Source organism: Schistocerca nitens, chromosome 2 (assembly GCF_023898315.1).
Source record: "Schistocerca nitens isolate TAMUIC-IGC-003100 chromosome 2, iqSchNite1.1, whole genome shotgun sequence".
Classification (NCBI taxonomy): Eukaryota; Metazoa; Arthropoda; class Insecta; order Orthoptera; family Acrididae; genus Schistocerca; species Schistocerca nitens.
The window spans coordinates 422,605,063-422,623,578 of NC_064615.1; the positions used below are offsets into that span (position 1 = coordinate 422,605,063).

General features: G+C 41.9%; 1 protein-coding gene across 1 annotated transcript in view; it reads left to right on the forward strand.

Annotated features, from left to right (window-relative positions):
- LOC126235062 (cubilin-like) overlaps nucleotides 1–8,075 on the forward strand; it is a 451,076-nt gene extending 443,001 nt beyond the window's left edge. Inside the window, exon 11 of the mRNA XM_049943797.1 lies at nucleotides 7,401–8,075. Within this exon, the coding sequence (XP_049799754.1) occupies nucleotides 7,401–8,075 (675 nt within the window). The remainder of the gene's footprint in view (nucleotides 1–7,400) is intronic.
- The last annotated feature ends 10,441 nt before the right edge of the window (nucleotides 8,076–18,516 follow it).

Consider the following 18,516-nt stretch of genomic DNA (forward strand, 5'->3'; position numbering starts at 1 on the left):
TTACGGAAACAGCACACATGCTTTTACCCTACATCCTTAACAGCTATTCAATCTTACTCTACACAGTAAATTCTTGAATTGGCAGCAGTCAGCAACTGTAGCACTATGGATAAGTGAGAATCATACAGGTAACCAGATTCACGCCAAACCTTTATGCAAGCTTTACCTTGATTTCAATAAGTACATACCTGTCCTCCTTAGAATAAGTAATAACACGTGTTACATACTGTGTGGAAACAGAAATAAGCTATACGGCCTACTGAACTGTAAAATTATCCATATAAATGCTTCAGGAATTTAACAAACTAGTGCACATCAAAAGTGTATCCACCACAACAACGCAATTCCCAACAGCGTAACCCTGACGTACGTAAGTTCACATTTAATAACAGCCAATCATACGATTACAGATGACACGCTGCCTGCCGAAGAAACGGTAGCAAAAACACAGAAAGTTGTAAGTTTAATGCTAAACTTCAAAAGTGGTAAGTGATAAATGAATAAAACTTGTTCTGATGTAGAAATAAGTGCAGGCTGACAGAACTGTTTTCAAATACAATTTCGAACGTAATTATGTGGAGGGAGCTGAAGCTACACGATGAGAAATACAGACTGGTCGGATTATCAGACAATTCGTCTGCAAGAAAGCAATCATATTTGCAATGAATTTAACGTATGTTAAGAAACTGTCAAACAAAATGATTCCATTAAAATACTGCTAATGTTTATCTTTAGTCTTGCTGTATCAGAACCGTTACTGTAATACACGGCAGATGAACATAAAAATTAATGCATCTCACTATATAATAAAACTGCTTGAAAATTTACAAGGTAGCGCTTCACAGAAAGCTTTTACTAGTATTAAACATAAGAAATGGTACTAACATTTACACAAAAACATTCTGACAGTCACTGTGCCTTACAATGGACATGAGCTTTGACGGTAATCAATCTGATTGGCTTATCTGTGCTCACAGAACGCTCGTCTGCTCTGTAACCTCTCACTATTAGGATAATGATGACACTGTCACAGTTCTAATTTCATTTACTGTATGCACTTGCGATGTGCAGTGTAGGACAGTATCTTATGAGTTTCAATAGAAACGCTGTTCATTACACAACTCGAGATATACAATGCGAGTATGCAGAGTCATGAAAGTATATGAAAAGGGGAAAATAATCTTACCGATTGACAATTAAGAACAAGACTGCGAGATTAACCATGCATCACTAAGCCATGGCAACATTACAAATTTTCATAAAATTCTCACACCTAAAAACGTCAGCAAAAATATGTCTTAATAAATCCCTTCCGTGAAATGGCATTCCTTGACACTTGTTTCAACTATCAGAGAGGTCCATGTGTTTCACAATAAAATTTCTACAGCAACCTTTAACCATACACAAACTTCTAACAACAAGAAACTAAACAGTTACAAATAAAAAAGACTGGATTATCTTAAAAATTACCTTTAGTCATTCTTGCATTCATATCATATCATTTCCTCGAAATTTCTCCTCAAATTATGTTTTTACAAAACCCTTTTTAAATAATGCTGCCTCCACTAACAGCAGGCCAGCTTCCATCCTTTTCGAACAAACTACATAGCCAGTCTGTCCAACCCACACTACTGCTACTCTCTTCTAAAGAAGTAACATCTCTGACCTACATTTGTGGTCTCAATAACAGACTTACAAAGATTATGATTATACCGATACTACAGATGTTCAGTACATTTATTAAACTCACAACTTCATATACATTTACGATGAAAACTTCTTGAAAATAGTAATGGTAAATAAGACAGCTACCTTTCACAGTATGCCGAAAATAAGGACAACAAAGCAAGAAAATATTTTGCATCAAGGCGGACGTAAGGCCCACAATCCCATATTGTGATCTTCAATACTTTTTTCCCGAATTTGGGTTTTGCTGCTTATACAAACCATGTAGTGTGGCCAGCAGAATGCAGCTGCTCACGGAATAGGGAGATGCAGGACTTGAAGGCGTACCTTAAAATGGCGTGAAGGGAGTCCAAGCTCCCACGGAAGTTGTACCATATCGCGTCGGAGACAAATGAGAATATAACTCAAAGATTTGTTTGCCTAGAATGGTAGTGAACCAGTTTAACACGGAAAGTATGTATTTCTAAGTTGTGTACGTTGTTAATAGATGCTTTGTTCACTGTATGACAAACATCGGATGTTGGCTGAATTTGCTTACTCCAAGCTTTATATGTAAATGCCAACATAATTTGCATTGTTTTAACTTAAGTACCTAGAAAGGAATTTGCAATTCTGTTTCATTAACCAAAAGCTCGGCTTCAATGTATACTAATATTAGACTCGTGTTTCGGCTAACTGAAAACATAGGGTTACGTTTTCGGTATCTGTGGAGTGAATAGAAATAGGAATCGTCACTGTTTCTTCCAATGAAGACCAAGAACTTGACGGAAATAAAGAGACACACGACGCTGTTCTGTACACAGGTTGTGATTACAGTACATGAGAAATAAATAGTCATTTAGATCGTGTGCATGTAAAATTTGTTTTGTAGAAGGCAGAGGTACGTTGGTCTCTCTTCGCAAAAATCAAGGCCGGTAACAGACGTTTGTTTTAACAGATCACTACTCACTTTCTAGCCATTCAAAAGCTTTCAGTTACTTCTCGGGGTACGTGCGACTTGTAGATTCAAATACGTGATAGGTTTTAAAGATGATGTCAGTCACTTAACCTATTAACATACACGTACATCAACATAATTTTACAATAAATTAAATAGAAATATAACACCTTTCATTTGGAAGACAGTTTAAATGATCAGAAGTCATCCGTTATTCTTAGTTTTGTAGTGAATTAAACTTTCTCTGAACCAGAGAGATTTTGCTTCTTGTTATCGTCCCTATTTGCCGAATGGAGAAATAAATACAAGTAATAAAACGATAGAGACTCTTGCTTTTATTCAACCTTTTCCCGGGGATGAATAGAAGTACTTCTTCTTACTTTTTTAATTATATTAATCATGAGATTGGTCCCAAAACTGGGTATAAGTATCAAGTTAGGCTCGAGACTCGTAGTCCCACATAATATTTATTTGGTTTTTAATTTTTAAAACTAGTTGACTTCCCAGCGCTACCCGGATATGTATTTAAAAATGGTTCAAATGGCTCTGAGCAGTATGGGACTTAACATCTGAGGTCATCAGTCACCCAGAACATAGACTACTTAAACCTAACTAACCTAAGGACATCATACACATCCATGCCCGAGGCAGGATTCGAACCTGTGGCCGAAGCAGCGCGGTTCCAGACTGAAGCGCGCAAAACCGCTCGGCCACACCGGCCAATGGACACGTATTTATTTCATTTCTAGTAGCATATCTCCTTCTTCCCCCTTCGTTCGGTCAGTCTCCTTTGCCCCCCTATGCATCCTTCACCTCCCCCCCCCCCCTTCTGTTTTTCCACCTCTTCGAAACTCACACCATCCACTCCCACCCCTCTCTCTGTCGATCTGCTACTCCCTGCTCTCTCTGTCCATATTCTCTTTGCATTCTATGTCCATCTTCTCTTCTCCCTCTCTCTGTGCCGTACAATGATACAATTTTGTGGATTCATTCAGCAGCATATGTGGATACTTTTGCTAAATGTATTGCGAATGGAATTAGTTGCAAAGAAGTTAAGAATTTAAACGTCATGATGCATTGTCTGATGCAACAGTTTTAACATATGAACATCAAAAATGCAGTAAGTGATAAACGTTTATTGCTTTCATCATTTTGTGGGTGCTGTAAGCGAGAAAAGATTTGTAAAGGTTTGAATTATGTGTAAGGTTCGTTGCAGGTGACTAAGTGCTCTCCTTTTCCAATATCGACTACCACGTGTAGTAGCTATACACTATTCAACGTGTATATCAGGCAACAAATAGAGTGCAAGTATGGATCAAACACATTGAAAAAGGTATAAACAATGTATTCATTACGGCCGGCAGATGTGGCCGAGCGGAAAATTGATACACCAAGAAGAAAAGCAGATGATAAACGGGTATTCGTTGGACAAATGTATTATACTAGAACTGACATCTGATTACATTTTCACGCAATTTGGGTGCATTCATCCTGAGAAATCAGTACCCAGAACAACCACCTCTGGCCGTAATAACGGCCTTGATACACCTGTGCATTGAGTCAAACAGAGCTTGGATGGTGTGTACAGATACAGCTCCCATGCAGCTTCAACTCGATACAACAGTTCACCAAGAGAAGTGAACGGCGTATTGTGACGAGCCAGTTGCTCGGCCACCATTGACCAGACGTTTCCAGTTGGTGAGAGATCTGGAGAATGTGCTGGCCAGGGCAGCAGTCGAACATTTTCTGTATCCAGAAAGGTCCGTACAGGATCTGCAACATGCGGTCGTGCATTGTCCTGCTGAAATGTAGGGTTTCGCAGGGTTCGAATGAAGGGTAGAGCTACGGGTCGCAACAAATCTGAAATGTAACGTCCACTCTTCAAAGTGCCGTCAGTGCGAACAAGAGGTGACCGACACGTGTAAGCGATGGCACCGCATACCATCATGCCGGGTGATACGCCAGTATGGCGATGACGAATAGACGCTTCCAATGTACGTTCAGCGCGACCATCATGATGCTGTAAACAGAACCTGGATTCATCTGAAAAAATTACATTTTGCCATTCGTGCACCCAGGTTCGTGGTTGAGTACACCATCGCAGGCGCTCCCGTCTTTAATGAAGCGTTAAGGGTAACCGCAGCCATGTTCTCCAAGCTGATAGTCCATTCTGCTGCAAACGTCGTCGAACTGTTCGTGCAGATGGTTATTGCCTTGCAAACTTCCCCATCTGTTGACTCAGGGATCGAGACGTGGCTGCAGGATCCGTTACTGCCATGCGGATAAGATGCCTGTCATCTCGACTGCTAGTGATAGGAGGCCGTTGCGATCCAGCACGGCGATCCGTATTACTCTCCTCAGCCCACCGATTCCATATTCTGCTAACAGTCATTGGATCTCGACCAACGTGAGCAGCAATGTCGCGGTTTGGTTAACCGCAATCGCGATAGGCTGTAATCCGACCTTTATCAAAGTCGGAAACGTGATGGTGCACATTTCTCCTTCTTACACGTGGTATCACAACAACGCTTCACCAGGCAACGCCGGTGAACTGCTGTTTGAGTATCAGAAATAGGTTGGAAACTTTCCTCATGTCAGCACGTTGTAGGTGTCGCCACCGGCGCCAACCTTGTGTGAATTCTCTGAAAAGCTAATAATTTGCATATCACAGCATCTTCTTGCTGCTGGTTAAATTTCACGTCTGTAGCACGTCATCTTCGTGGTGTAGCAATTTTAATGGCCAGTAGTGTATTAAAGAGCACCCCACTTGTCTCTCCAAGAAGAAATGCGTCATACGTGTAGGGAAAGGACATATAAATGAGGGAGCTCTGACGCTAAAATCAGGCCGAAGTGTCACCATTCTGCCCACGTCTAGAGCTGGAGAGAATGACGATAGTTTAAGTAGCAGGCCAGTCAAGACGACCTTTTCGTGATGCATATTGGCTGCCAACCGGCTCATTGAAACTGCGTCCAACCTCCGCTGCACAGATGCATCATAGGTGTGGAGGGGCAGGGTGCACCTTGTATCTGCATCGGTGTGAGGAAGGAGAAGGATACTGGGCTCCGCTCTCTGGGTGATATGGTCCAGCGGACTGCAAGATGCAATGCACAGGGACGAGGCTGGGGCACGAATTGCAGCTACGTGTATGCAGAGCTACCTGCGGTCGCCGACCGAGCTGCCTTGGGCGGACGGCCTGAGCTGCTAAAGCTCACTATATCGACGGCGGACTGCTTTATTCCCTTCGGCGTTCTACATGGCATCCACCAGTGGCCCTTGAGGGAACAGTCAACCGTACCGGGAGCTATCGTCACAGCGAACACATGCAGCGCGCCACTTAGCCGTGGCCTGAGTAGAAACGCTCCATCTGCAAGACTGAGCGACCAGACTCCGATGCAGCAGATCCCGGCATTGTCACTGGCGCTGACCCACGGATGCGTGTACACTGCAAGGTGCCTTCACCTGGACCAGCAAAAGGCCGGTTGTGTACCATCGATGCAATGAAGTCAGTGAGACACTTGCTGGTGTTTCTCTGCATGCTTCAACGTGAGTCACCCTTCTCTCCGAAATCATACCTCTCAGTCATTCTGACATATTACAACATCTGATGGTTCAAATGGCTCTGAGCACTATGGGACTTAACATCTGAGGTCATCAGTCCCCTAGAACTTAGAACTACTTTAACCTAACCAACCTAAGGACATCACACACATCCATGCCCGAGGCAGGATTCGAGCCTGCGACCGTAGCGGTCGCGCGGTTCCAGACTGAAGCGCCTAGAACCGCTCGGCCACAACGGCCGGCCCGTGCGGTTCGGCCCCCGGTGGACCACCCAGGGAACGTCTCACACCAGACGAATGTAGCCCCTATGTTTGCATAGTAGCATAATGGTGGTGTACGCGTACGTGGAGAACTTGTTTCCGCAGCAATCGCCGACATAGTGTAGCTGAGGCGGAATAAGGGGAACCGGCCCGCATTCGCCGAGGCAGGTGGAAACCGCCTAAAAACCATGCACAGACTGGCCGACTCACTGGGCTTCGACAGTAATCCGTCGGGCGGATTCGTGCCGGGTACCGGCGCTCCTTCCTGCCCGAAAAGCCGTGCGTTAGACCGCGCGGCCAACCGGGCGGGCTTTCTTGGGCAGGTAGCTGGCTGTTACCTGCACAGGGATTCTTCCCAGGCAGTAAATGACATGTAGGCAAAGTTTGGATGAAGCCTTTCCTTTGGTTTCCGAGGAGACGTAGAACAAAGATACAAGCATTGCTATAATGTGTATGGATATCATTCTTTTTCGTGATCCGAATTTGCTTCAATATAGCCTGCACGGTACTCAAAGCTATACGGTACTCAAGTTACCTACAAAAACCCCACGAAACTTCGTGCAGTTGTTTCTGAGATCAGCGTGTTCAAGAAGACAGACAGACAAGAAAAAATTAATGAAACCTTAAATTATTGTGTATTTCTTTTCCTTGCCCAATTCTAATGAAATAAAGCCTATATGTTACCCCAGGCTACGCTGATGTTACCTGTTAAAACCCCGTAGAAATCCGTCTAGTAGTTTTGGAGGTTAACGCATACAAAAACAGATAGACACAGCGATTTTACAGTTTTAATGTTATTATAGACTTATAAATTTTTTTCTTTTAAAGTAAAGAACAGTTCTGATTCACCGGATTTTACAGTAGGTTGAATTTCGATTTGTTTGGTATTTTTTTATAGTGGTCGACTATGTGTGTTAGTTTGTTTGAGATATTGCGACGAATACTGTTATTGCAACAGGTGCACCGGGACCGCGACATCTGGCTGCACTTCGACAAGGTGAAGTTCGCGTCGCGCTCGTGCGAGGACGGCCACCTGCAGCTTTTCCTGCCGGGCAAGACTGAGCCCTTCCTGTCGGTGTGCGGCAGCAACGTGAGCGTGCTCAAAGAGGTGCCCATAATCCCGGAGGCGGACATAATGGCTGCGGCGACGGAGGCCGCGGAGGCGGCCGGAGCGCCGGCGTCGGGGACGGGGGCGGGGGCGGGCGGCCACCTGCCGGCGGTGCGCATCGAGTTCGCGGGCAGCGTGTGGCCGGCGCGCACCGCCTTCAAGATCGCGTGGACCGAGCTGTTCCACCTGCCGCGCAACCCGGACGGCTCGGTGGCGCAGGCGGGCCTGGCGGCCGGCGACTGCGCCTACCTGTGCCCCGGCGACGCCGGCTTCTGCGTGCCGTCCAGGCTCGTCTGCAACGGCGTCGTCAACTGCCCCAACGTGACCGGCGCGCTGGGGCCGCACGACGAGAACCCCGAGCTGTGCAAGCTGCGCGGCGCCGAGCAGGTGGGCTGGGCCGCCGTGGCCGTGGGCGCCGCCTGCGGGGCCGTGCTGGCCGTCTGCTGCGTCGCCGCCGTCTGCCACGTCTGCTGGTGGCGCAGCAGGCTCTCCGGACACGTCGACCTGCCCTACCGACTCTCCTAACTGACAGCGCCTGCCTCGCAGCCAGTGAAGCGCAGCCTCCAGAGAACCTCGCAACAGCTGCAAACGCACACACCATCACACACTCACACACACAAACAATAACCACAATTACAAGTATTCGAAGAAAAACTTCACTATATACAATGGGCTGTTTGTTAAACACAAGTTTTATACAGCACTACTGGGCAGTTTTGAGTTTCAGCTCATTTCCAGATATATCGGTGGATTCCATTCTCCCATTTTAGGTCTTGATTAAGTAGTGGCTCTTAATTACTGGTGAGATGTTTAATCTCGTTATGAGATTTATTGATTGGCGATTCCATGGAGTGATCTGTGCACCACGACCAAATAGTGGATAGAATTGGAAGGAGAATCAGCATTGGTCGAATTTTTTTTTTTTTATTTTCCGCAAAATCGATTTTCGGTCACTTAGTGACCATCCTCAGTGCTGTAATATACAATTAAAGTTGGTAGGCACTGGTATTAACAAGCTTAGAGCGATCACATATGTGATACCAGTCATAACAGTGCCTACCAACTTTAATTGTATATTACAGCACTGAGGATGGTCACTAAGTGGCCGAAAATCGATTTTCCGGATAATAAAACAAAAAAATACGACCGATGCTGATTCTCCTTCCTATTCTATGAGATTTATTGTAATCATCCTATGCTTCTGGTGTCAAACATATACCGGTTGATCAAAGAGTCAGTATAAATTTGAAAACTGAATAAATCACGGAATAATGTAGATAGAGAGGTACAAATTGACACACATGTTTGGAATGACATGGGGTTTTATAAGAACCAAAAAATTACAAAAGTTCAAAAAATGTCCGACGGATGGCGCTTCATCTGATCAGAATAGCAATAATTAGCATAACAAAGTAAGACAAAGCAAAGATGATGTTCTTTACAGTAAATGCTCAATATGTCCACCATCATTCCTCAACATTAGCTGTAGTCGAGGAATAATGTTGTGAAGAGCACTGTAAAGCATGTCCGGAGTTATGCTGAGGTATTGGCGTCGGATGTTGTCTTTCAGCATCCCTAGAGATGTCGGTCGATCACGATACACTTGCGACTTCAGGTAATCCCAAAGCCAATAATCGCACGGACTATGGTCTGGGGACCTGGGAGGCCAAGCATGATGAAAGTGGCGGCTGAACACACGATCATCACCAATCGACGAGCGCAAGAGATCTTTCACGCGTCTATCAATACATTTTTTTGGTTCTAATAAAACCCCATGTCATTCCAAGCATGTGTGTCAATTTTTACCTCTCTATCTACATTATTCCGTGGTTTATTAAGTTTTCAAATTTATTCTGACTTTTTGATCACCCGGTATATTTGATAGGAAGAGAAACCCCATAACACTGAAATGAGGTGGCTTGCTTGAGTTCAGCTATTACACCACCTCATCATGGGGCCAAATAGGATTGGCAACTACTACGGCAGAATAAGGGCAACTCAAATTAACAAAAAGTAACAGTAATTTATTTATAGAAACCTTTTTAATTTGATCAGGTTACCTTCGATTCAGAAGGCTGTTGCACTCAGCGACTGTTATATTGAATTGTAAATAATAGATTTCAGCTATCAGTCGTCCTTTTAAAATTTTATTGGCAGATTTAGATTTCAGCTAGAAACTAGCCATTCTCAATGCACTATAATTTTTGGTCAATGCGTGTATTCCATGAGCTGTGGATGAATCCCGACCAACAGGCATTACATGCATTGATAAAAACTGATAGTGCATTGAGAATGGCTAGTTTCTACCTGAAATCTAGATTTGATTTAGAAAGGACGACTGATAGCTGAAATCTATTATTAACAATTCCCTTTTTTTATTTATTCTTATTGTGACCAGATGAGACTACAATAATCTGGCCATAGCTCTGTTTGTTTTTAGTGCTCTGTGATACGGCTCATTTTTAACAGCAACAAATGAAACTTTAGTTCACTTTGCTACTTGAACGAATAAAAGATTTACTTACCTTTGCCACACTTCTTTGCCACAGGGGTACTGAATAATTTAGAGCTGTCATGCACTAGCAAAGCGACGGTTGATGCACTAATTAACAAACTGTCCTCTTGAATTATTATAATCAACCTCGACAAAACTATATGCGATGCCTATCTGAAACTTCACGAACACTGTCCTAATCGATGTTGTTGACTGCTGAATCTCAGGTTTTGAAATGGGCAGAGATATTGCTAGCTGAACACTATATTGACCTCAGCGTGATGGCTCCATTTTGCGTAGAGAGTAGGCGTGGTCTTCAAGAGTACGTCCCAAACGTCTTTGTAGACTGCATCGAGCCCTCGCTGGCGTCTGCGGTATCGATTCGTGTTGCCGGCTTTGGTATGGCAACGCAGTCTCTGTACAGTATTGTAATTCTCGTATGAGGAGCGTTCATATTACACATAGTGATGGCTGTATTAATTTTGCCCAAAACTTGGTCACTTCCATGGCATTTTCTGTTCTTTGATCAAGTATATTGTCCGTGCAGGAGGCTGGACATAGTCGACATTAAGGATGTGACAAACAGTCTGGTCTTCTACACAGTTACAGCGAGTATCATCATGATCGATGCAGTCCCATCTTGCCAAATTAACCTTTGCTCTAGCAACTCCAAATATGAGTATATTCAGGGACTTCCAAATCAACCATTTTTCATCAAAGCAATGAGGCAGATATTCCAGTTAGGGGGAAAGCAGGTTGTAGCTGTCGATGGTTGCACTCTAGATTTTCCAGCAGTGATTATAAGCGACGTCGATATTCTAAGGAAACTCCTCCCTGACTTCAGTCGTTAATGGTACAGTTCGTGCCCATAGAGAGGATGCGTTCTTTCCCGCTCCACTTTCTTTCTTCCCTCATCCGCAGCTAGAATTCGTGGAATAGGTGATGGTGCTATTCCTGTGAATCGGTAAAGTCATTGGACTGGAGTAGACTTTAGGAAACCTTTTACGGTTCAGCAGGTGTAATTGACAGCAATGTGTACCTGTTGGGCATGCGTAGAATTATACCAAAAGGGTATGCATATTCTGCACGCAGAATAGCATAGTGGCACTCCAGACGTTCGTAGATTTTCGGGTCGTCACTGCACTATGAACAGGTCAGTTTTCGTAAATTGTTTCCGGCGGAAAGTATTGACTTGCAGCTATAGAAACATTACAAATAATTAAGTGAAATATGAAAATGGTGCGTGCTAATGTTTCATTGTTCGTTTGCGCTGATGTATTTGTTACTCTGGTTCATCCCAGAATTCAGTGAATTATAATAACCATCACTTGTAGAATGCCCAGTTGTCTCTTCTCGCCGGCGACTGTAGACCCGGTCCTAATGCTATCTTCAGGCAATGTTCATACTGTGCTGATACTGTCTTGAATAGAGCAATGAGTTGGCTTATATTCGTGGTTTGCTGATGGATGTACGCTTGGGAACTATTTGTATAATGCAACGCGGGAACTAGAAATAGCAACTTCTCTGTAGTCTAGCCTCAACTCAGTTGCACCAGAATGTTAGACAGCTTGACGGTCTACTGTGTGGCTGTAATACGAATATTTTTGAGGAAACAGTGAGACCACAAGTCATACGATGCGTTACAATAGCAGGCCCTGACCTACTGGTAAAATACACAAGACTATGTAACAAAGGTCGCACACCACAAATGGTCTTATTTTAATGAAATTTAGTGTAAGTTATTACGATAGCCGCTCCCGAAACATGAACCTGAAATTTGAAGCAAGCGGCCATGGCCATTCGATATAGAGGTAATGGCATTATGAAAATTAGTAATGAGGTAAAGAAGGAAGGAATAAAACAAGTAAGCAGAGGTGATGTCACAAATAACTACAACAGAAAACACCTGACCTTATCCTGCAACTGATATTTCCTACAAAATCGAAGAATCCTCTCGTCAAACGAATGCAAACATAGTTTTTTTCGAAAAAATAACGTATAAGAAATTCGGGTTCCGCCATGAAGACTGTAACAGCAGGAACAAATTTCGCGATTCATGCGTGTAAAGGGCGTTTCACAACTACATTTTAAAAATTAGAGGACAGTTTCTTTATACCGAAACAAGAAAAAAAGTGTAGTAACATGGCCACTAATGTACGTACCGTAAGAACTATGAGCTCTTGTACGTCCTCGAGGCTGTGAAACACATATATTCTGCTACAAACTTTCCAAAATTTTGGAGGAACTTGTATGGACCAAAAGAAGAAAATAATGTCTAAACATGGGCTCTAATGTGCATACCTTAAGAGCTATCATCACTTTCTCGGTAGGAAAGATGTATTTCACAGTAGCCAACAGGAGCAGGTGCTTACCGCTATCAACGTATGCACTTTAGTCTCCATGTTTACTGGACAATTTTTCTTGTTGTGTTCCATACATTCTCCTCCCAAAATATGGAAAGCAATGAGCTACAGTAGAAGAGATGTGTTTCACAACATCAAGGATACACAAGTACTCATAGCTCCATGTTTAATGGACGTTTCTTTCTTGTTTTGGTAAAGTACCCGTCCCTAAATTTTGAGGACGTCATCTTGTATAGGATGAAGTACAGTTGTGAACAGTACATAGGGAAAAGGCAGAGGGGTTTCGACACTCGATTCAGGAAGAACACATACTCTCTGAACGTAAACGAGTTAGGAAATGCCTATATTAATATTTATGAATACTTACTAGGATGATGATTGTTGCTTAACAATGTCAAAGATGATACGGGAGAGAAAGTGTGTAGTGGGATAGCTGGTGCATGTGTGCTTGTGCCTGAAATACGTGAATGGGCCCTCGTGCGTGGTACTCTGCCCGAAGAGCAGTTAGCAGACGACTGTTCGGATAGCAGCCTAACAGAAAACAACGACTGTAATAGGAAGCGCGCCGTTACTGAGACAGACCTGTAGCAAAGCCATGAATACGTACGCCGTCCGCCACTCAAAATACGTATAGTTGTGCTACTTTATAATGTTTTTACAACTGACACACCACAAATTTTAACAAAACGTTTCAAAGAATGGTATTCATAACCAGCTGAGGTTATTAATTCAGAACAATACCACAGCTTCACCTAAAGCACAATCACTTTCAATTGCAGTTATTACACAGTTAATAGTTTCTCCACGCTACTAATTGAGGCATAATTACTACCGAAGATTGGCCCTTTTTCAATTCACAAGTTAATTAGCAGCTAGTTTTATCGAATCGATGATGCCACTCGAAGCTATGTATTTCTGCTGGGACGAATAATTTTATAGCATAAATGCACTGAAATAAAAAGATAAAGAGTGTCACATTTTAGAATCGTTAATATGATTTGTCTTTGATCTTATCTATTACAAATCTATTAAAGTACCTTACAATTTATGACAATTTATATATTCGATATTAATGTCCATTTGTGAATAGAGGGGAACTAAAAGTGTGTGAGTTACTAGCCCATTTACATATATTATATTCTTGACTCATCAAAAGCAAAGTTCATCACCTTAAAAAAATAGAAATTAAACGTTGCCTTAATGATAGATATAACTCATGAGACCTGGTCAGCTACTCGCTATAGTGAAATTTTATATTTTTGACATACTGAGTGCCTGTGTTTATTCGCCCGAGATCTGAAAATTTCTGAAAGATATTCCACACCTCACCGTTTTAATACTTTCTTCCGGCTTTGAGTATTGGACCAGAACAGCTACGGCCGATCGTCGTATCAAACGGCAGAAAACTGCAGCCGTAACATTTCTATCACTGCCAGTTGAGTACACATATCAATAGCCTCCCTCAAACGTTACGCATCCACTACAGACGATGAGTAACGGTGCTCTGCAGCTATTACCATACCGACGAAATTTGTAATTTCATTGCACAGTTCCCGCAGAAACATTTTTTGAGGCAGTACGCGTGACCATTACGTCATTCTTTCACATTTCCACTGTCTCTAAACACCCATAATCACTTAGGTTACGACAGTTTTAGCGAGGTTATCGTTGAGTGAACATTTACAAAATATATATAATAGTCAAAGCTAGAATGAAACCTGAAGCTTGGAAGATATGGAGAAGAATCATTCACACGATAAGGTTTTGAACTGATGCTTGCATGGATAGTCCTATCGAAAGTTTCCTGCCCGCGGAAGACAGGTGTCCAGGTTAGAATCTACGTTTGCTAAAGAGCTATTATCCGGAAAAACGTTCACGTGTGGCCACACTGTCCTTATGATGCGATCTAATAATGGTATTTTCCTTTATAGATTAACGGTATCTTGAAACTTAACGTTTCAGTTAAAGTACTAAAGTGTACGGTATTACAAAGAGCAAAATATTTTTCGTAAGGTATGTGACAGCCATCTATCAGATAATAATGTTTCCTAAGACGTTGCAGGACGTCAGTAACTTTGCAATTCGCAAAAAATATGCTCTGCTATGAGGGACACCAATAAGTTCGTCAGTTTCTACCAAAATATTGTTTATCAGTTCGGTGGTGGAATACTCAAAGATTTCCTTTTGGAAGATGTCAGATTCGTGCATTTGTACAAAACCTGATACTTCCTTGGACTCAATACTTTTGCTGTTACCTTTATGTACTCTTAATTTAAACACTACTACATGGTAATTATGCATTTTCGTAAACCAATGAAACTGAGCCTTAATGTCAGTTATCGTTTAGTAATATTACAGTTCCATTTCTTTATTATAGTCTAATGACACATTTAAAGTATTTTATGTACACTTATTAAAATGCTAATCGATTTCTTACACAAGGGATATTGTTTTTGACTATCGTGTTTATGTTCAAACTTTCGTAGTTCAAAAGCCATCTGCCAATAATTCTTCTGGTAAAGGTTCTTGGTATGTGTCTTCAATATCACTAGAAGTGTACTTCACAATTCGAGAAATACTAGTGTTAGTAACTTCCTAATTGTTATTGTCTGATGTGTGCCATATTTTTATCAACAATTGTAAAAATCATATGAGGTATTTTAATATGTACTCTAATCTTTAAAGAAAAGTATTTTCTTGTTGTGAACATATTTTCGTATTTACTGTATTAAAAACTTAACTTACCTTGTCAAGACGAAAAATAAATCAAGTACTCAAATGAACTGTTAATTATAGAGGATTTAGCGAAATCTCGTTTTCTTTTGAAATAAACGTCATTAGTTTCCTTCTTTTAACATGTATTAAGTATACTTGCGTTTGTTTTGCCCTTTTTAGGGCGGTGGCCGTGGTTATTCCTGTGTGACAGTGATCTTTCTTGGGTTTGTATAGAAAATCTCATGTGATGTTTATATTATGGTGATACCTGCAGTAATCTGTTCCCAAACCGAAGATAAAATTACACTTGCTCTTTGTCGCTCAACTTTGTCCAAGCTTTGTAGTACACGTGATAAGGGTAAAATCTGCAACGTTTTGGATATTTCTGTCATAAAGGCATTTCTTTTAACCTGATACCTACGAAAAAATGTTACAACCGCCAGGTACTTTTTCTTTAGTTCTGACATTACTAATTTTAACGAAGACGTAGTCGCCTAGTACATATTCACGGTTGCGTCCTGTTGACGCTCGCTTATCTCCCAATACTAGCTTTGTCACTCCGGTCTGGTTCACAATGTCAGTTACAAAAGCAAAACAAAACTCTTTAAGACAGTATCGATAGAGCAATGGACAAGTTCTACCCTATCGGGCAGACGCATACTGCAGGCCTAACTCCTGAATTCGAGGTCAATTACATCAGGTCATCGTGGAGTATACTTTACACTCCCCTCGTTGTTGGTAGAAAAAAGTAAGCATAATAAACTGTGTTTTAACGTCGAGCACAAATTACTGATTATGTTCACACCCAAAGTAACACCCTAGGAACGCTATGATCTACAGTCAGCTACATATCAAACGACTTTGTGTTTACTTTTCCTTGAAACAGTAACGGAGAAGCTGTAATTTAGTCCATATATTAAATCAATGAATCAGAACCCGTTTCTAGGTTCGTCATTATGGTGACCAATTTGAAGGGACGGATTGCATGTTCAAAGCTATTAGAACAGATCGACCTCGAAATTCTAAGGAACGAGAAGACAGGCTTTTACAAGCTCTTGAGCGAATCACAACAAAACGTATTGACTTCTGCAGTCCTTTTCTTGAAAGACGACATGTTCATCCTGGTTAATTTCCACAATGAAAAAAAATTTCTAGTTAGCGGTAAAGTTAACCGGCTAACACGCTCACATGGAGACTCTAGAACCCACAAAAGTCGGTGAGCACGAAAGTGAACGTGTAAGGTGGTGTTTCTTGTGAAAATGTGCGTCAGCCATTCTGTTTCGAGGAAAAAACCGTGACTGCAACGAAATATATTGCAACAATGGAGACTTGGGCTTCTTCCACAACAGCAGGACTTTGAGAATTTCATATTCCCACAGGCCACGTGTTGTGGCGCGAGCAGTTCTGCGTAGTTGCCTGCTGACAGTCATCAGTTTAAACTAAGCCAACAGCGATTCTTTGTTTTTTAGTATTCATTGTTTCTGGGAGGCTCCTAAAAGACGTCACGTCTATAATGTTTGCATGTTCAGGAGTATTCGATACTCAGTAATACTAGCATTCTGGAACATTTGATATTTGCAGCTGTACTTTCAGTCCAGGAGGTCAGTTCTGTTCTGGCTATATGTTGGTGTTTGTATTAAATGTGTCTCACTCGTAAGTGTGGGGCCATGCCTTGGTTTTGGACTTGATTGTGATTTCAGCGTGAGAATCTTTGGTGGAGACGTCGGTTACTTCGAAACTTGTATATCACTGTGGCTCCAATTATTTTTATTTGTTTGCCTCATTAGACTCAGGTACCATTGGCTAGGTCTTTCTACCGGTCCGTTACAATTTATCGATAAATACTACCACGGACAGTAAAACACGAAGAATAATGAGTACTAGTGCAGCGACAACAGCGCTGGCCTACACTGACCGCTACCGCCATGCACAAGCGCTGCTCAGTAGCTATTGGATTGCTGGTTATTCTTCGTGGTTTACTGCACCAGTAAATTTTTTCAGTCGTCAGACTCCTAAATCATTTGATGCGGCCCGCCAGGAATTCCTCTCCTGTGCCAACCTCTCCATTTCAGAGTAGCATTTGCAACCTACGTCCTCAATTATTTGGTGGATGTATCCCAATTCTGATTTTTGTTTTCCTCCTGTTAATATATGTCGATATAACGAATAATGCACTTGAGTAATTTGGGGTACTGATGTCCTTAGAAGTTCAGTCCCTTTAAACAGCAACCACCCAACTAATGTGGGACCGCTCCGTCCAACGGACCATAAACTTCCCCTTTAAAAATCATTTTGTTTGTAATGGGCAACGAATGGACACTGGACGTCGTATGAAAGAGATGATTAGCAGTTTTTATTTGGGTTGACTCCAGCTACACGCTGCTAACGCGAAACTCCAAATATCTGTCGAAACACCAAAGAAAATGCACCTGACGATCCGTATGGTTACTGAAATTATAACTACAGTAAACTAACGATTGTTAATCTTGCCTTTGAAACTTCCCTCAAAGATTCTTTGAAAGACCATTGGTTGATCGTTTATTAAAAGATTTTCTCAAAAACATCAGGTAAGTCTTGTATTGGAATGCAAGTCAGCTAGACTCGGCTACTTTCGGTGCATGTAGTGCTTATATAATAACGCGTACAGCCGCACTGCGCATATTAATATACGGTAACTTATTAATGAGGGTGTAATCTGGGTGGAAATTATGAGGAAACTGTGAAAGCTAACTACTGTTGTCTTTTCATTAATTTAACAAATCAACCAATGTCAGAGATATTTGCAACGTTTACAGTCATTAATCCGGCAAGCATGTGTAAATATACTTCCGACCATTATGTGGTGACACCCCTTAACCTTCAAAATCACAGCGGAAAACAAACTCCAGAGTAATACATGGAGAGAAGTGAAATTGGTAATGATCGCCTAGTTCTATAAACAAAGGTAATGTCAGCTAGAAAGAGCATAGACTAGCAGTTCGTAATCAAATGTATACCTCCATAAAGGAAATCTCAGTGCCATGCACTACGTGGAATTCGAATCAACTCCCAACAGTACTCAGGTATACAAACAACAAACACTGAATACAACCCGAGGTCTACAATAATGACAGAAGCTGAAGAAATGGATGAAAATGTGCCCCAGACCGTGTCGCAGATTGTAATTCATTTCTTCAGCTTCTAACGTTGTCGTAAATAAAGTTGATACCCAAATGTTTCAAGGAAAATTTAATTATATCAGTTCTATACCACCCGAGGCTTCAGATTTCGTGAAAGCTTATCCGTAGCGAGTGCTGGATGCCCTGCTGAATTTACCACGTTTCCTGTATGGTTAGTTACCTCAAAATGCTGAATGTCACGTAATATGTGATGACACTTTTAACGACAGGAAAAG